The sequence below is a fragment of the Haliotis rufescens genome, unplaced genomic scaffold (assembly GCF_023055435.1).
Source record: "Haliotis rufescens isolate VD_foot unplaced genomic scaffold, xgHalRufe1.0.p SCAF_11, whole genome shotgun sequence".
In the NCBI taxonomy this organism is placed as follows: domain Eukaryota; kingdom Metazoa; phylum Mollusca; class Gastropoda; order Lepetellida; family Haliotidae; genus Haliotis; species Haliotis rufescens.
In genome coordinates this window covers 31,418,906-31,439,516 of record NW_025963791.1, presented here as the reverse complement: position 1 = coordinate 31,439,516, position 20,611 = coordinate 31,418,906, and the positions used below count along the sequence as shown (strand labels likewise).

The 20,611-nt window shown below is 39.6% G+C and overlaps 1 protein-coding gene and 1 long non-coding RNA gene across 3 annotated transcripts in view; one reads left to right on the top strand and one right to left on the bottom strand.

Annotated features, from left to right (window-relative positions):
• Positions 1-772: 772 nt before the first annotated feature.
• Positions 773-20,611, top strand: part of LOC124132550 (lysosomal alpha-glucosidase-like) — a 32,717-nt gene continuing 12,878 nt past the window's right edge. Inside the window, exons 1-10 of the mRNA XM_046496498.2 lie at positions 773-1,158; positions 5,191-5,468; positions 5,964-6,112; positions 11,159-11,327; positions 12,727-12,823; positions 13,554-13,801; positions 15,171-15,302; positions 17,006-17,116; positions 19,891-20,004; positions 20,483-20,570. Coding sequence (XP_046352454.2) covers positions 903-1,158; positions 5,191-5,468; positions 5,964-6,112; positions 11,159-11,327; positions 12,727-12,823; positions 13,554-13,801; positions 15,171-15,302; positions 17,006-17,116; positions 19,891-20,004; positions 20,483-20,570 — 1,642 coding nt within the window. The 5' untranslated portion in view covers positions 773-902. The remainder of the gene's footprint in view (positions 1,159-5,190; positions 5,469-5,963; positions 6,113-11,158; positions 11,328-12,726; positions 12,824-13,553; positions 13,802-15,170; positions 15,303-17,005; positions 17,117-19,890; positions 20,005-20,482; positions 20,571-20,611) is intronic.
• LOC125378009 lies at positions 7,569-9,965 on the bottom strand. Of its 2 annotated transcripts, XR_007219980.1 has the most exons (3): positions 9,791-9,965; positions 8,035-8,091; positions 7,569-7,707 (listed from the first exon to the last, which is right to left on the bottom strand). It is a non-coding gene; the product is annotated as an uncharacterized LOC125378009 (long non-coding RNA). The 2 variants fall into 2 exon arrangements; XR_007219979.1 differs by lacking the exon at positions 9,791-9,965 and having other exon boundaries at positions 8,035-8,389.

The window sequence follows — 20,611 nt, the reverse complement described above, 5'->3', positions numbered from 1 at the left end:
GAATATACAGTTAACCCAGCTACCTCTACATTGAAAACACGGCATGTTTGTCGCCATTCTTCCATGACTAAATAAAAGGAGAACTCCTTGGCCTCAGCTAAAAACGTTGAGTGAAACAGCATGGGTTGAGTGCAGTGTTTCGAGTGGGGTTTCGATCAGATTAGACGGAATCACCAACATCAGCCTTTCACAAAACGTGCTCAAGAAGTTTGTTTACACCGTAATATTTCACTCGAACTTATGACAGACACTGAAAGAAAGTAGCACGGAAACTTCGTAAGCTTGTGTTTTCTGATCGAAATGTAGTGCTACACATCCATTGAATATTTTGTACCCGCAGCTTTCCATTTTTTAGCCTATATTTGTACATATAATTATTAATATATGCCTACCGATAATGACTGTCAAAGAAGTACTAATTTTGTAAATATTAGCCTCCGAGGTGATGCGGCAGTGAAATCGGTTGTTTCAATTTGAGGGGGGTTTATTGTGATTGATACCTCTGATTGACCAATAAAAATCGAGTATTTTCTAAATTCGTGGTAGAATTGTTTTATACCGTAGTTTCGATTTTCTAGCGGCTACAATTCTTACAAAATAACAGTGTTTGGATTACCAGTCACTCTCTATAATGCACTTAGTTAGAGTATCAACTTAGCCGTAATAAATTATCGCAAGATTTTATGTAGAATAAATTCGCCTGCCGGTTGCATGGCTTCCCAAACGATTCATGGGAGCCTTGGTCATGTGACCAATAGACAAGTCACATGACATAAACATGGCGGTCTAATCAGCTGATATCAGAATAAGGAAATGAGAAGTGTTTTGAGGAGCAAGTCATGTGTACATCACGCACGGCGTGACGGTGCTTCCGCCTAGACAGTCTTCCAGACAAGTGAAACATGGGCATGAAGGACGACGAAGTGGAACTGTTTCTCAGAACCCCTCACAACGCCACCAGATTGTCCAGAAAATGGTACTTTCTTGTGGGGGTTGTCGTCGGTTTGATTACATCGTTCAGTGCATTTGCCGGAGTATATCTAGTGTTCTTTGACCAGGTCAACAGTCAGTTTCAAAGTTGCAGCAGCCAAGATCACAATTCCGTTACAAAGACTCCAGTGATAGATGTGGCATCAAGCCAGTGTGATATCTCCAAGGGCAAGTATAATTAATTTTGCATAGTAATATGACCGAATGAGAATTTGATTGATTTAGGCATAAAAACTGACAGACGACACAACAGTGCATAATCAGGTGGTTCAAAGCTGCATAAAGTACTGTACTTCCTATAATAAATGCCCCTGAGCTTATTCTTTGAACAAACTTCCAAACCCTTTGGGTAATTAAGAACCCAGGGCTTAGGATGATATGTGGTACATGTTGAAATCAGAGGTTAGTATATCGCAGATTTCATATCATACCCCATATCAGGCCAAGGACTGAAGGCCACAGGGCTGATATGGAGGTCGAGGGTTGATGAGGACTGATATCATACACCAAAACATCAAATTGTAAAATATGTCTATTCGCAAAATGAATGCAATACATTTGTTTTTACCTTGTGTGGGAGAGTTGGGAAAGTTCAACCCCTCCCCACCCCGTGATATGACCGTCTCTAATTAGGCATGCAAAATGACTCATATCATTGATAGGTGTATGTGATAATATAAAGACATTAATTGCACTAGGGAACCATGCTCAGATATCACCTTCATCGGCAGATACATAATTTGTTAAAAGTTGTTGAAAGGGGTGTGGTGTGTGTGGGCATTCTGTGTCATTTCGTATCCTGGTAGTTTTGTAACTCTCGTTGGTTTGGTTTGTTGTTTAACTCGGCACTCAGCAATATTCCAGCTATATGACGGCGGTCTGTAAATAATCGCGTCTGGACCAGACAATCCAGTGATTGACATCATGAGCATCGATCCACACAATTGGGATTGGTGACATGCATCAACCAAGATTGGTGACATGCATGAACCAAGTCAGCGAGCCTGACCACCCGATTCCGTTAGTTGCCTCTTACGACAAGCATAGTCGCCTTTTATGGCAAGCATGGGTTGCTGAAGACCTATTCTACCCCAACTTGTTTCATTGCCCCAATTCCTGTCACAGTTTTATGTGCGTTTTCTTAAAGATTTTAAAGATATAGTAACGTAAAACATTTAATAAATTTCGAAAAATTGGATCCATATTCCGTGTTAGTAAAACTATCCACTACCATACAGGCATGACAGGCCCTGTTCATATTTTTCTTTATGTTAATGTTACTATACTAAACAAACAAAGTTAGGGATCATGAAATATTTGTATATACCATGCACATTTAAAGGTACTCAGTCTTCAGTACAAAAGCTGTTTTTCTCCATGTTCTAAAAGGCTAGTTGTCAGCCATTTGAAAATGACTAATTTTCTTGATTTTTACATGAAAGCATTACTATGTAACATGTCGATTTACAATAACTTCCTGAATTACATTTGATGCTATCATGTCCATTATATGATGATATCAGACAGAAACAGATTCCAAATATATATTGTAAATCTCAGTTATTTAAGCATATAAGCTCAGGCAAACTAACTGATTTACTTCAATGCTGTAAATATATTAAAGAGGCTATTGTATTACGTTCATCCCCATTTGTAATACTTGTTAATGTTGCACCAATATGTATATTCTATGTCAATATGTATTTTTACATGGGCCTGTGGCCTTTATACATGTTATACTGAATTAAAAAAATTGAATTGAAGTACAATCTAGAATATATATATTGCAAAGTTTGTAAGATGTGTTTCTATAGATGTGTTTCTACATATATATGTACATGCAGGGACAACAAAATTAATAAGATAATATATAGTAATTTAGTTATAGCATTGTATAGTACCAAATGAACTTAAGTGCACATGAAAACAGTAAAGCTTAGGTATCTATTTTTTAGCAGTGTTTATATCAATGTAGATGGCTGTCACCGTATTCGATGAAATAAGCACCCAGGGCGCTCTCAAACTTAGAATTGGGGGGCTCTTATTAGAATATTATTTGGGTGAAAAAAAACAGAGTTGAAAGATAAATTTCGTGGTTTATGCTGACAGCCTGAAACGTTTTTGAACAACAGATATATTTTTCTAGAATTTAAATGCCCATAATTAAGGGTGCATATAACACACGGGTGCGTATTGTACGTGAATAAATAAGTCTTGTGAAAATTGATCAATCGAAAGGGATGCTAATTTGGATTGTTCACTAGTCAATATATTAGCAAATACCGCCGTGGGCGCTTATTAGAGCCCGGGTACCCAAGTTACCCGTCCCAGCCCTAATTTTATGTCCTTTTATTTTTATTTAGGTCCAGTAAATATTTTTTGAAATAATAAAGTTCTAAAGTAGATTAATATGAAGAGACCAGGCAGAAGTGTCCTACATGTTATTCTCAAGCTTCATCCTATGACCATAGTCAAATATACTTTGACAAAATCACTTGAAAAAAACATATTCTTGTATTTTTAGCTCACCTAACTGAAAGTCAAGTGAGCAATCTGTCTGTTGTCAGGATAACTGATGTCTTGTCCACCATCCTTCATTTTTACATTCTGACATCTCAGCTGAAGCTGAAGGGCCTATGAATGGAAACTTTACAGGAAATATCCAAGTTATAGTGTCTCTAAAAAATGCTCAGAAAATTATGATCCAATTTTAAAGATGGCCGCCATACAGTGGCCATATTGGAAATGTAATGTGTACCCATTACACAGTCATATATGGATGCATCATTAAGAAATTTAGTATGCAGTGAATCTGTGGTATGGGGAATAACAATTCTAAATTTTGAGGCACATGATTAATTTTGATTCAACTACATGTATGATCTTTGATCTTCATGTGTTCCTGAGTTCCTGTGTTCCAGTGTTACTACAGTTCAACATGTCATCTGAGAGTATAAGGCCTGTGAAGCTGAAACTTTGTATGAACAATCCCAGCTATAGTGCCTCTAAAAAATGCTCACATAATTCTAATCTCATTTTCTACATGGCTGCCACAACGCCCATATTGAAAATGTCATTTTGGCCAATTATTTTGCCTTTTCTATTGTTATGAAATAGGGTCATCATGTTATGCAGCAATTACATGGTACAGAAAGTGTGAATAACCTCTGTATTGTTGAAAAGGCTGCAAAAAATGTTATATATTTTTTGCCCTTGAATCTATCGTTCAAATTTTGGTTTAGCTCACCATTGATCATTGTCTCCATAAAAGGGTTGTATCATCATAAAATACTTTCCTCTTCTATATATAGTTCAGATGAGCTACAGAACCTTTGGCTCCATTTTCTTTTGACAACCCTATGGTTATCAGGTTTTTTAAATAAAAGCAACAAAACCCTTTCCATGTTCATAAGAAATCTCTGCGGGTAGCCGAGTCGATTGTATGATTCAGACTATATCGTGAGCATGTGTTTATGAATCACTGTCAAACAGTAATGAAACCAGGTGGTCACGATAGGGTGAGTGTATCCGACCCCGCCAGTGGCACCTGTCACAAACACATGCAAAGACAAGTCAATTGTTCACCTGAAAAAACACGGGAATACGTGGTACAAGTCAAAATAGGGAATTGCACCTGACATCATTCTTGGCGCTGATGCATCAAATTTGGAAATGTTCTCCACATATCTACCATAAAAATCTTTGAAAACTTTACTGAGGCTTTGAATGTTGTAATCTTGATCTCATCACCATATGGCTGAAATATTGCTGATGTGATGTTAAAGTTTAACTCCCTCACTCACTGTAACCTTGATCAAACAACTTCTAAGCATAATTCGTATGACGCTCAACGGAACCTTGTTAGAAAGAACATGTTGGATTGTATCTAAAAAGTTGTGAAATGTCGACCCAAAGGACTGAAGCTGCAGGGATATTGCTTGACTTAAAGGGAAAATGACTATAGGAAAGTTGAAGTCGTCCCATTCTCGTGGTGCCAATACTATCAGTAAACCAAGAGCTTCTGCACCAGAGGCCTCAGTATCCAGGGCCCACTTGCACAAAGCGATCTTAGTGCTAAGATTATCGTAACTCCCATACTTTAACATAGGCTTACGATAGTCTTAGCGCTAAGATCGCTTTGTGCAAGTGGGCCCAGGACCTGATTAAGATGATGATATTCCTGTACTCTGCTACTTCTAGGTTCTGACAGATCCGACTGCTGGCCTGAGTACCGAGATGCCACCCAGTCCAGCTGTGAAGCCCGGGGGTGCTGCTGGAGCCCGGGGGTGGAGCAAGGCGCACCCTACTGCTACTACCCTCGCAACTTTGACCGCAGCTATATGCTCACCTTCTCACAGAAAACCAGTACTGGGGTCATCGGACACTTGGAACGGACGACAAAGTCCCCATACCCCAATGACTCCATGACGCTACAGTTAGAGATATCAGAAGAAACTAGTGATAGACTGCACATTAAGGTAAAACGTTATGGCCCTTGAATTAGCTGGATGATAGTTGCACTTTTATCATTACTTTTCATTTTCCATTTGATATTAGGCTAAAAAAAATAGTCTTGTTTCTCAGGCACCGTCACATCATCATAAAGTCACATGTTTCATTTTATTTCCATTTTAAAAGAAATATAAAATATATATATATACTAAAACACAATGTGATCCAATTCAGCACACAGTTACTTCCATTTACATGCGCACTGCTTTACTGCGCATCACAAGTTACAGTCATGGCGGCAATGGGAGTTTGTTTACTTGTTTATGTAGGGAGGCCCTTTTCCAGGTTGATGGTACACAACTGTTTCTTTGGTTACATACTAGTTTAAGCAACAACAACAAAAAACAGTACCCGCCAACACTATATTTTCAAAAGTCATTGCCTGAGAATCAATTCTTTTATTTTTTATGTAATAATGTGGTGAAATAATTCTTGTGTCCATTATTTGTTTTGTTTCCCAGATCTATGATCCAAGCACTTCCAGATATGAGGTCCCCATTGAATTGAATAAGGAGCAGAGCGGTGGAGGGTCGTATGAAGAGTTTGACATCAAGCTGGCCAGGAACCCCTTCGGGATAATCATCAGAAGGATGTCGACAGGACAAATACTGTAGGGAATCCTGCAGTGACATCACCTTTACTTCAATAACTCACAAACATGTCTTCTTACTTATAAGGGGGCACGGGTGGCCCAGTCGTCTAAGCCGCCGCTATTCGCTGTGCAGAGTTGCGTCCCTTGCACACGCCAGTAACCTATGATTGTGGGTTCGAATCCCAGTTCGCCCTGATTATATTTCTAGGTTTTTCGGCACCATACGTACCCGTGTTCGTTGGTTTCACCGAAGTGGTAAACGTCTAAGACCTGCATCACTTGGGGCTTTCCTCCCACATTAAGCTGACACGCCGTGATATGACTGGACTACTGTTTAAGGTGTCGTTAAGCACAACTCACTCACACACTCACTCTTACTTATTAACTTTATAAACACGGCTGACCAAGCATCTAAAGTGCCTTTGCCTTGTTGACAACACAGTTTAGGCTAAAACAAATAAGAGTCTAGGTTCTCTGGCACCGCCTGCATCATCATAAAGTCCACCGCAAGTTTAATTTTTATTTCCACTAAAAGAAAAAAATTTAAAAAATCCTAATACTTAAAAATGGTGCGATCCAATATGGCACACAATTATTTCCCTTTACATGCGCACTGCTTTACTGCATAAATCTTGTGTTTGGTCATGGCGGCTTTCTTATTTAGTGAGTCCCTTTCCCAGGTTGATGGTAAACAACTGTTTATTTGGTGACCCAGCAAACAATTCTACGTTGTGACAACGTTGTGACAACGTTGACTTTCGTTGCTACAACGTTGTGATGTAATGTTGTCACAACGTAAATCTGTAGACTCCCAGATTGGTTGCTACAACGTTGTGCGTAAACCAAAATACAACCAAATCAAGACGTTGTCACAACATCCATTTTTTACGTTGCTACAACGTTTATCCAAAATGTCGCGACAACGTAGGTATCACATACATATGGCGACACTACAGCCATTGCAGCACGTTGTTGCAATGTCCATGTAGATTAACGCCTGTCTTATTCCTCAATACCTCCCAGGTTTGGTTTGTACCAATCTAGTTAAGACATCAGGTACCAAGCAATACATTCTGCAAACTGAATTCACTTTAACCCTATCCGTGAAACAGCAAGTCAATGAAATGCACTCTCTTTTGGCAGAGTTTGAAATACGGCCAAGATAAAAATCTAAATGTTTTAAATTACATGTACAATTTGGTTATACAATATTTATTTTCCCAAACAGTTTTCAAGGCTATGTGCAAATTGTTCACAAATGTTTCAACACAATTAAAAGATATTTGATTTTCCCACGAATTTGCAAATTAAAAACCATCAAACAATAAGCCCTGCACAAATTGAAACATTTAAATTTTCTTGGCCTTACCCCATACATTCAGCATTGAGAGAAACACTGTGACAAACAGAATAGTCTATGCATCTGCTGTCCTAAGATCCATTTCCCAGCAACGAAATGACAATAGAATTCTGGTTGAGGTGACCTTTATTTATTCATTAAATGACAAGTCAGAACTTGGGCTTAGTGGCTGAGGAGCCTTCTCAGTCCTCAAATGAAAAGTCACAGGGATGATCTTCAACTGTATCCATAGTCTCTCCTTAAGCCTTGGTAACTGAATAAAAAATGACACAAATGTTATAAAATGGCAAAGCAAGGGACATATTTCTGACATAACAAAATAATGGTTGCATTCCCCAAAATAATATTTTGATGTCTGATGTCAGTCTTTAAACAGTTAAAAACTGCTGAAAGTGCGAAGAAGGCGCTGACAGTAATACCATGATGCTCTTGGATCATACATAGGCAGAAAAGCTTTTAGCACCGAATCATTGGTGTAACTTTATACCCCCGCCCTTTTAGATTGTGGGTATAATTAAAAAAGAATCATCTAAATTTTAATTCTTGAAGATGTTTGTATATATTATTGCATCATACATACCTTTCTGTCAGTGATGTACTTTAAACAAATATGCTCCCACAATACTGTTTTCTCCACCTGAAAGAAAAACAAACCACAAAGTATCACATTTTTAAATAAACCAGTGCTGTATAGATAAATCACATTTACTTAGAGTATGATGTAACTGGTGGTAGTATTGGCAAATAGTTTTATCAGTCAATAGATCAACTGTAGTTATTCAAAAGCAGTAACTTTACCTTTCTGCTGTACATCACAAACTAGTGATTCAAGTGAATATGTTGGCCAAGTTTCTAAAACCTTATTTGAAAAATATATACATAAATGAAAAATATATATTGCCAAATAAAATAAATAGTTCCCATATTTGAAGCGTGAATGTTGAATATGAATTATGAATAGAAGTGTTAACACTTTGGGGTATTTATCCTAATTAAAATTGTGATTATTTTTTTTAATACTAACCTTAATATTTTCCATATTAATATGCCAGGATATTTATATAGAATCTATGTTCTAATATTTACAAAGATAGAAACATGGGAAAATTAACAAAATGCAATAGCTTATACAATACCAGACGAAGTTGAAACAGCTCTGTAAATATTTATTGAAATTTATTTGTTACTACGTTTATTAACATAATACAGTTCAATATCGTTAAATATAACTCTGTAGACCTAGTATGGTAGCCTACGTGGCAACATATGGAGATCGAAAACCGAACGAATAGGGTTGCTATCAATTCCATTGTATTTTTCATTGGTGCACATTGGCTACACCTATCTCACCTTAATAATCAACAAACGATGACCAACTCACTGACAATATATGGTGATATTTAACTTTTGACTATCGACTAGCTTATCATCACCAATATGACAATACCGCAAACACCCCGTTATAGCGCGCGACGAGAGACTCGTTTTACTTTTGCTCGTTTTCATTAGAAGGGAGTCGGACATAGATCTAGTTATCGGAAAATGATGCATTGATTCTTTTTTGGAAATAATAAAAATACACCATTATAAGAGCCTTGCTAAAATAAAATGTATAGACAGCACCAACAACCTGATGGTCCCCATTTAGGCTACTTCAGTCAGTGCTGATTAGGCCTTTTCGGAAACAACAAGTATGTTTCTATCTCTTCCCGAAAATACAATTTTTCATAACATCATTGATCGCATTAAGACTAAGGCTATAACTAGTAGCCTACAGAAAGTCGATCTGAAAATACTTCCATTGTTTTGATTCCCTCTCTTCGCTGTATAAGAGAAATCTATTAAACCTTTCCCATGGCCTGAATGAGCCACATTGTTTCACAAAAATCAAAGTCCGAAGATTAGTACAAGTAAACTTTGAATAGTAATGATTTCCGAAATAACACGGAAGAAATGGCGATAACTGTCAGTGGTCAGTAGGCGATGCATAAGTAAGGCCTATTTACAGATCTACACGTTTACGATCGAAACCCGAACATAATATGACGGCCACAAAACGCCGCCAGACTGAATTCTGGTCAAACATATACTGCTTGCCCTTGGTATCCATAAAATAATAATATGGAAAAAAAGTCTTGGGCCTCCTTCACCTCTATATACATCATGTTCTGTGTATCAAATATTAATATCAACACTGACGCTCAGTGAAAGTGACCAGCAAACTGCATTCTAAACCCTGCCACTGCTGAATAATACGATACATTTAAATCATTTGACGATCTGCATGTACAGAAACATATCAACAAGCGGAGGCTACTTCTGAAAAATTAACTTACCTCATCCGAATTCACAGATCATCTGTCCAGTTCCAGTTGCTGCACAATCTCTTGGTTGTAGACTTCTAATATGTCTAGAGTGAGCTTGAACTAAGATGGCTGGTGACAACAAATCTTCCGCGACAATGTGACGTCATTCTGACGTCACTTCACGAGGCAACAGGCTACACTTTTCAGCAGTCGCTCTCACGCCGCAAGAAATGTTTTTAACTGTAATATTGCTTGTGACAACATTTAGTAGACAGATAACTTCGTTATAGATATATATGTTTAAAAAAAATAAAACTAAGAGATGGTAGATCTACAAGTGGTTTCCTAAACATCATTTACAAAAAGTCTTGTAATGTCCAAAGCACGTTATCACAACGTTAATTTGCAACGTTGTTGTTACGTTGTGGAATAACGTTGTCATAGAGATACGCAATTACGTTCTGGAAATTTTAGTATTAAGAGATGAAAAATTAAATGCCGAATATATAGAAAGGTACTGCATTACTGCCTTGGTATTCTGACAAATTCATGTTGATTTTGATAAAGCAGTTCAATTCCTTTATGACTATCGAGAAGCAAACTCTATAACGTTTCACCGACGTTTCAGAAACGTAGCTACCAAACGTTGTGTGATGTCCAATGCACAACGTTTTCACAACTTGAATGTGCAACGTTGTTATAACGTTGTGAAATAACGTTGCACGTTGATGTTATAACAACGTTGTGACAACGTAATATCACGACGTTACCAATCCACAACCTTTCCACAACGTTGTGACAACGTCGTGTGTTAGCTGGGGACATACTATTTTGAACAAGCCACACAAAAGAAAACCCTGCTAGCTACCACTATATTTTGAAAAGTCATTGCCTGAGAATCAATTTTTTTTAAGCCTTATACTTTTTCCCCTTTCACTGTCAGAGATGACCTTTTCACTGTCATGGTTGACCTTTTCACTGTGAGAGTTGACCTTCACTCTCAGTGTTAACCCTTTAACTATCAGAAGTGACCATTTCACTATCAGACTTGATCCTTTTACTCTCAGACGTGACCACTTCATTACCAGAGTTGACCTTTTTGAGAGGTACCAACTTGTCCTCAGATCTTTGTTTAGTGATAGCGAGAGCTAAGATCTTGTTTTAATAAGACTGAAGATAATCCAATTTTGAACAATACAATATTTGGCCAATTTATCTTCTAGGGGCACTTGTTGTTTTTTAACCCTTGATAACCCCTGCCTTTCCTTCATATCACTGTAGCTGTACAATTACTGACCATTGCCCTCATCTACCAGTATTGGTCATTCTGTGTATCAGTAGAGGTAATTTGTTTGTTCAATTTATTAATATGGGGCATTGTTGTTTGTTTGTGAACAGGTTTGACACAACTGGCGTGTCCCCTCTGATATTTGCTGACCAGTACCTGCAGATTGGGACTGCACTGACCACCTCCAATGTGTATGGCTTCGGGGAACACCGGTCAGGCTTCAAACTGGACACAAACTGGAAGAAAATGGTGTTCTGGAACCGAGATCAACCACCTGAGGTAGCTGTTTTAAAGTTTATGGCTGTTGTAAAGTTCATCAAAACTCATAAAATCTAGCTCTCTGATTGGTCAAACATACATACAACTTGGCAAGTCTGTTTGTATCTTGTGCTGATTATAATAAGATCAGCCTAAAACACCTTTACTGAACAACAGATAAATAGCAAATAGGGACCTTTTCATTTCGGGATATTGAATACAGTGGAAGTTCAATGTGTTTGTTCAACATGTGGACCCCAATGGCCTTCTGGTTGCACTTGCACAAAGCGATCTTAGCACTAAGACTAATGTAAGCCTATGTTAAAGTATGGAAGTTATGACCATCTTAGCGCTAAGACTATTGTAAGCCTATGTTAAAGTATGGGAGTTAGGATCATCTTAGCGCTAAGATCGCTTTGTGCAAGTGGGCCCTGGTTGTTGAAATACTTATGTATGTTGTCTCCCCACCCACTTCCAGCCAAGCTTGTATGAGCCCACCCTCTGTAACTGAACATGGATATTATGTTTGATAGTTTCTGGTCAAGCCAAACATGAACCTATGAACATGATGAACACAATGCCATTTAGAAAGTGGTCAAATATATCAAATGTTATAGTTTGGATAACACTTTCTTCGTTCACCTCCGGGATTCAAACTCACACTCACACTCACAGACATTTGACCACTTTCTTAATGGCATTGTGTGTTCATAGCTTTCAGCAGTGAGAACCATGCCAATTTACACTTGTCAGAGGGGTACACAAAGTACGTGATCTAGACTACCAATTGTCAGACTTTCATTTCTGTTGAAGCCACGGTGGCTGAGTGGGTTAGATCGCTGATTTTGTGTGCTGGCGATAAGGCGCCTCACTCTGAGATTGTTGGTTCGAATCCTGGACGTTACTCAACCCAAATAAGTACCAGTAACTTCTTTGATAGGCATTTAGAAGTTGGAGTACTTAGTAAGGATAAGAATTTCTGGATGAACAACTTGTTTATTACAATTAAGAACAACGTTTCGGTGTAGGTCACTTGCTTGATAACGGTGTTAGAACCTACACCGAAACGTCGTTCTTAATTGTAATAAAGAAGTTGTTCATCCAGAAATTCTTATCCTTACTAAGTACTAGTATGTGTACTTTACTAAGTTACTAAGTACAAAGTCAGTGTTATCCCAAATCAAACATTTGTTAAACATGTACTAGTATGTGTACTTTACTAAGTTACTAAGTACTAAGTCAGTGTTATCCCAAATCAAACATTTGTTAAACATGTACTAGTATGTGTACTTTACTAAGTTACTAAGTACTAAGTCAGTGTTATCCCAAATCAAACATTTGTTAAACATGAACCTTTACGGAGCCCAGGCTCTGTAGAACATGGATAATATATTTGATTTTATGATTCTTTTCTGTGAAGCCAAACCTGAACCTGTATGGGGCCCACCCTCTGTACCTCAACATGGATGAGCAGCACAATGCACACGGGGTGTTCCTGCTCAACAGTAACGCTATGGGTAAGATGTCTACAGTTGTAGCAGTGCAATACAGAGTCCGGAGATGCAGCAAAGTTTTAATCATGATCATGATAGGGATGTAACTAAGTCATCTGATTGATGAAATTGATAAACATACATTTTCTAAGGGGATGCTTGTGATGGACATCTTCTGGACTTTTTACCCTCAGAAGATCCGTAGAATAGGTCTTCAGTAACCCATGCTTGCTGTAAAAGGTGACTATGCTTGTCGTAAGAGATGACTAACGGGATCGGGTGGTCAGGCTCGCTGACTTGGTTGATGCATGTCATCGTATCCCAATTGCATGGATCAATGCTCATGATGGCAATCACTGGATTGTCTGATCCAGACTCGATTATTTACAGACCGCCGTCAAATAGCTGGAATATTGCTGAGTGTGGTGTTAAACGACAAACAAACAATCTAAACTTTTTACGGCGTATTAATTAGTTTTAAGAAACAAATTATGGACTTTCAGATGTGCGTATTGTATTTATTTTAAATTTGGTTTCTTAAATATTTGAGGTTGAAAAGTCACTTTCGTTTAATAAGTCCTCTAGAATACGGAAACCGTGTGCTTCAGTTGGATATATCATATAGTGTACATGTTGGTGGTATATTATCACCAGGTAGTTTTCATATTATACCCCTGTTGGTTGGTAATAATTCATCATAAACTCTCCACTAATGAAATGGTTATAGTTTCACACCTTACTGACTGGGTTTCAGAGGTTGACTTTCAACCATTTAATGGCACCGGTGCTGTGACCTACCGAGCTTTGGGTGGTATTCTTGACTTCTACATCTTCCTTGGTCCGACACCAGACAAGGTAGTCCAGCAGTACACCAGCCTCGTGGGGAGACCGTACCTGCCGCCGTTTTGGTCACTCGGCTTCCAGATGTGCAAATATGGCTACAACAGTGCTGAGGAACTGAAGAAAGTGATTGCAAGAAACAGGGCTGCCAAAATGCCTTATGTATGTGTCAAAATACCTTATGTAGGTGTCAAAATACATTATGTATGTGCCAAAATACCTTATGCATGTGTCAAAATACATTATGTATGTGCCAAAATACCTTATGCATGTGTCAAAATACGTTATGTATGTACCAAAATATAATATGTATGTACCAACATACTTTATGTATGTACCAAAAGATCTGATATATGAACCTAAATACTTTATGTATGTACCAAAATACCTTATGTATGTACCCAAAGATCTGATATATGAGCCTAAATACTTTATGTATGTACCAAAAGATCTGATATATGAACCTAAATACTTTATGTATGTACCAAAATACCTTATGTATGTACCAACATACTTTATGTATGTACCAAAATACGTTATGTATGTACCAAAATATAATATGTATGTACCAACATACTTTATGTATGTACCAAAAGATCTGATATATGAACCTAAATACTTTATGTATGTACCAAAATACCTTATGTATGTACCAAAAGATCTGATATATGAACCTAAATACTTTATGTATGTACCAAAAGATCTGATATATGAACCTAAATACTTTATGTATGTACCAAAATACCTTATGTATGTACCAACATACTTTATGTATGTACCAAAATACCTTATGTATGTACCAAAATACTTTATGTATGTACCAAAATACCTTATGTATTTACTAAAATATTTTATGCATGTACCAATTGCAAAATACCTAATGTATGTACAAACATACTTTATGTATGTGCCAAAATACCTTATGTATGTACCAAAATACTTTATGTATGTACCAAAATACTTTATGTATGTACCAAAATACCTTATGTATGTACCAAAATACCTTATGTATTTACCAAAATATTTTATGTATGTACCAAAATACCTAATGTATGTACAAACATACTTTATGTATGTACCAAAATACCTAATGTATGTACCAACATACCTTATATATGTGCCAAAATACCTTATATATGTACCAAAATACCTTATGTATGTACGAAAGTACATTATTTATGTGCCAAAATACCATATGTTTATACCTACATACTTTATGTATGTGTTAAAATACCTTAAGTATGTGTCAAAATGCTTTATGTATGTCCCAAAATACCTTATGTATGTACCAAAATACCTTATGTATGTACCAAAATACCTTATGTATTTACCAAAATATTTTATGTATGTACCAAAATACCTAATGTCTGACAAACATACTTTATGTATGTGCCAAAATACCTTATGTATGTACCAAAATACCTTATGTATGTACGAAACAACAAAACATTCTTTTATAATTGATGGATATTTAATTCATAGGTAAGTGTAACTTACCATTAAAATAACACAACAACCCATTGATTTCTAGGATGTCCAGTGGAACGACATCGACTACATGAAAGACCACCTTGACTGGACGTACGACAACATGACATACCCTGGTCTGCCGGACATTGTGGCCGACCTTCACAACAACAGCCAGCGATATGTTATCATTGTGGTGAGTTGAGGCAGGTGCTCAGCTGAGGTTGTGTGTTGTTTATTTCTTATCCTTGTTTATTCTGTGGCTGTACAGCTCTGTATCTTTTGAGATTGAAGATGCATTGAAGATCACAATCATTTAAGGGGTAATGAAATTATGAAGTTTCTTTTCCTGTTTGGGCCCACTGAGTGAGTAAGTGAGTTGGGTTCAACACCACTTTTAACAGTAGTCCAGTTACCGGTATATCATGGCGTGTCAGCTTTATGTGGGAGGAAAGCCCAAAGTGATGCAGGTCTCAGAGGTTTACCCCCTTGGTGAAACCCACGAGCACGGGACGGGTATGGTGCTGACAAACCCAGAAACATAATTGGGGCGAAACCGGGATTCCAGCTTACAATCATATGTTTTTGGCGTGCCCAAGGGACCCAACTCTGCAAAGTGAATCGTGGCACCTAAGATGACTGGGCCACCCTTCCCCCCTTTAGCCTACTGGAAATGTAACATTTAAACATGTTAAAGTTATTATAAACCTGTTATGATAAGTTATGTGAAATGTTCATGTGAATGACTGCTTGTCTTACTGCTTTCTTAAGTTTTGGATAGTTTTCCATATGGCAGTGAAGCAATAACTGCATGTGAACCTGTCCAACGCTTAACAATTTAACATTTAATCTTTAACAGCCAACTATGAGCAGGTCCGTGACCCTGCATGAATGTTTTCCATCTACCTTGAGCCTTGACGGTGACTGGTCAGACTGGTTCCATGTAAAAAATAATACCCGGGAATAGTGATCAGCTGCTTCTCTTAGGGTTATTATTATTTTAAATATGTTTAGTAAAGGCTGCATATAATTAAGAAAATAATGGAATATATTATTCCTGATAAAAAAAATAGTTTCAGATACAGTTGTTGCTGATCCTTGCATTAAAAGTCCTATAAAGTTATATCATTGGGTGTGTCTTGACCGAATCACCGGTCAATTCCAAGAAAACGTGTGTACAGCTGATAGCTGTGTCCAGCTTAGTTTACGAGAAAATACACAAGGTAATCTTAATCCCTAGATATAAAACAATGCCTAGCAGAACAGTAAATACTATTTAAACGCTAAATAAACATGTCTGGTGATTTTTTATCTCAAATTTCGAATTTGTACTGACGATGTTTCTCATCACCCGTTTGTTTGCCGGACTTCGCTGAAAGGGTACGGTGTAATTTTTTTCTGCGCATAATATTCAAATTTCTTTTTTTTCCAAAATATTGAACCCGCTAGAGGGGGGTGCGCATTATACATGGGTGTGCACTATACTCAAGAAAATACGGTACATGTTTGTACTGCCTTTATCCTATCTCCTAAGAAAATAAGCTTGGGTTATGTCAGCCATTTTGACACATCAAAAGCTTCCTCAACAATCAGACTTGTTAAAAAATGAAATTGTTGGTAGTAAAAAGATATTCATATGAACATATCTGATAACTTTCATGTCCAGAGTTGCATCCCTTATTTGTGACAGGATCCAATAATACACAAAGATTCACTCCGATTAATCTTGGTTTGTCAGTACCACAGTTTTGCATGCTGGTTTCACCAAAACAGTAAACATCTCAACTTACTATCATCACTATAGTCCCTCCTCCCCGTTTGACTGAAAGTCTTTGATGTAAACCCCACTCCCTCCCTCCCTCCCTCACTCACTGCTGATGACATCCTCCTGTGTGCCAGGACCCCGGGATATCTGTGACCCAGCAGCCAGGAACCTACCCCTCCTACGATGAAGGGATCAAGGATGATATCTTCGTCAAAGCTGACAACGGGTCAAATCTCGTTGGCAAGGTAATTCTGATGATTTCATGACTTGTCTCATGAACATGAACAAGTTTCTGAACTAGCTGACAAGTACAAGTACAAGTAAAATCTTCTTCATCTATTAAGTTACAATAAGAACCATTTGAAAGGTTCTTTAAATTTAGGTTAGTGGTTTAAGATAAAAGTTGTGTTAAACCTGAAAATAAACTATGAATGCATTGATAGCTATTTATTTGTGTTATTAACATGATTAGAAAATAATCCTTTTTTATAATTATTAGGACATCATCAGTTGAAGATTCTAGAAAATAGCCAAAAAATCAACTCACACAACCCACCCCTTGTGTTCTACACGTACTTCACCCCCTGTGTTCTACACGTCCTCCACCCCTGTGTTCTACACGTCCTCCACCCCCTGTGTTCTACATGTCCTCCACCCCTTGTGTTCTACACGTACTTCACCCCCTGTGTTCTACACGTCCTCCACCCCTGTGTTCTACACGTCCTCCACCCCCTGTGTTAAACACGTCCTCCACCCCTGTGTTCTACACGTCCTCCACCCCCTGTGTTAAACACGTCCTCCACCCCCTGTGTTAAACACATCCTCCACCCCTGTGTTCTACACGTACTTCACCCCCTGTGTTCTACACGTCCTCCACCCCTGTCTTAAACATGTCCTCCACCCCTGTGTTCTACACATCCTCCATCCCTGTGTTCTACACGTACTTCACCCCCTGTGTTCTACACATCCTCCACCCCTGTCTTAAACATGTCCTCCACCCCTGTGTTCTACACATCCTCCACCCCTGTGTTCTACACGTCCTCCACCCCTGTGTTCTACACGTCCTCCACCCCTGTGTTCTACACATCCTCCTCCCCCTGTGTTCTACACATCCTCCACCCCTGTGTTCTACACATCCTCCATCCCCTGTGTTCTACACATCCTCCTCCCCCTGTGTTCTACATGTCCTGCACCCCTGTGTTCTACACATCCTCCACCCCTGTGTTCTACACATCCTCCACCCCTTGTGTTCTACACGTCCTCCACCCCCATGTTCTACACATCCTCCACCCCTGTGTTCTACACATCCTCCTCCCCCTGTGTTCTACATGTCCTCCACCCCTGTGTTCTACACATCCTCCTCCCCTGTGTTCTACATGTCCTCCACCCCTGTGTTCTACACATCCTCCACCCCTGTGTTCTACATGACCTCCACCCCCTGTGTTCTACATATCCTCCTCCACCTGTGTTCTACACATCCTCCTCCCCTGTGTTCTACACGTCCTCCACCCCTGTGTTCTACACGTCCTCCACCCCTGTGTTCTACACATCCTCCACCCCTGTGTTCTACACATCCTCCACCCCTGTGTTCTACACATCCTCCACCCCTGTGTTCTACACGTCCTCCACCCCTGTGTTCTACATGTCCTCCACCCCTGTGTTAAACACGTCCTCCACCCCTGTGTTAAACACGTCCTCCACCCCTGTGTTCTACACGTCCTCCACCCCTGTGTTCTACACGTCCTCCACCCCTGTGTTCTACACATCCTCCATCCCCTGTGTTCTACACGTCCCCCACCCCTGTGTTCTACACGTCCTCCACCCCCTGTGTTCTACACGTCCTCCACCCCCTGTGTTCTACACGTCCCCCACCCCTGTGTTCTACATGTCCTCCACCCCTGTGTTCTACACATCCTCCACCCCTGTGTTCTACACGTCCCCCACCCCTGTGTTCTACACATCCTCCACCCCTGTGTTCTACATTGTCCCCCACCCCTGTGTTCTACACGTCCTCCACCCCCTATGTTCTACATTGTCCCCCACCCCCTATGTTCTACATTGTCCCCCACCCCCTATGTTCTACATTGTCCCCCACCCCCTATGTTCTACATTGTCCCCCACCCCCTGTGTTCTACACATCCTCCACCCCTGTGTTCTACATTGTCCCCCACCCCCTGTGTTCTACACATCCTCCATCCCCTGTGTTCTACACGTCCCCCACCCCTGTGTTCTACACGTCCTCCACCCCTGTGTTCTACACATCCTCCATCCCCTGTGTTCTACACGTCCCCCACCCCTGTGTTCTACACGTCCTCCACCCCCTGTGTTCTACACGTCCTCCACCCCCTGTGTTCTACACGTCCCCCACCCCTGTGTTCTACATGTCCTCCACCCCTGTGTTCTACACATCCTCCACCCCTGTGTTCTACACGTCCCCCACCCCTGTGTTCTACACATCCTCCACCCCTGTGTTCTACATTGTCCCCCACCCCTGTGTTAAACACGTCCTCCACCCCTGTGTTCTACATGTCCCCCACCCCTGTGTTCTACACGTCCTCCACCCCCTATGTTCTACATTGTCCCCCACCCCCTATGTTCTACATGTCCCCCACCCCTGTGTTAAACACGTCCTCCACCCCTATGTTCTACATGTCCCCCACCCCCTATGTTCTACATTGTCCCCCACCCCTGTGTTCTACATGTCCTCCACCCCCTATGTTCTACATTGTCCCCCACCCCTGTGTTAAACACGTCCTCCACCCCTGTGTTCTACATGTCCCCCACCCCCTATGTTCTACATTGTCCCCCACCCCTGTGTTCTACATGTCCTCCACCCCCTATGTTCTACATTGTCCCCCACCCCTGTGTTAAACACATCCTCCTCCCCTGTGTTCTACATGTCCTCCACCCCTGTGTTCTACACATCCTCCACCCCTGTGTTCTACACATCCCCCACCCCTGTGTTCTACATGTCCTCCACCCCCTATGTTCTACATTGTCCCCCACCCCTGTGTTGTAGGTGTGGCCAGGCCTGACAGTGTTCCCAGACTTCTTCCACCCCAACAGTTCCGCGTGGTGGTACAGACAAGCTAAGATGTACCACGACCAGGTTCCCTATGACGGTCTCTGGGTGGTCAGTAGAACCTCTGAACTACATACATCTGGTCCTTTCAGTATTCAGAGCTGAACAAAATTCTGAAAAATATGAAACACTTAAGGCTTTATCAGTACTAAATCATGAAATGTACACTCATATTTTCACTGACATTTAAAGAAATGTATATATATAAAGAAAGAGTATCCACTGTACTCTATTGTCAAAGTAATTCTCTTGCAAACATCGTTAATGCAATGTCAATCATCATGGAACAGTTGTTCAATTTTTAGAAAATAATTTTTCTAAATACTATGCATTATTTTTTATTTCAAATGACCGGTCACTTTAAATTTTCTCTATTTTCCAGTGTAATTTCTGGTCAGTGTCTTTTGTATGAATTTATCTGTCAAAATAATATATGATAGATCATATAAATATGCCAATCTGACCAGATTCAAGATACTAAGCATCACAAAGAAAGATTTTGGTTAACATGTGTAAGCATTTCTCCCAGGACATGAATGAGCCGTCTAACTTCGTGACTGGCTCCATCACGGGCTGCACCAGCAACTCGCTAGACAACCCTCCCTTCGTCCCACCCAGTAAGTGCTGCCTTCATCAGTGGTGTACTCTGTGACATAAT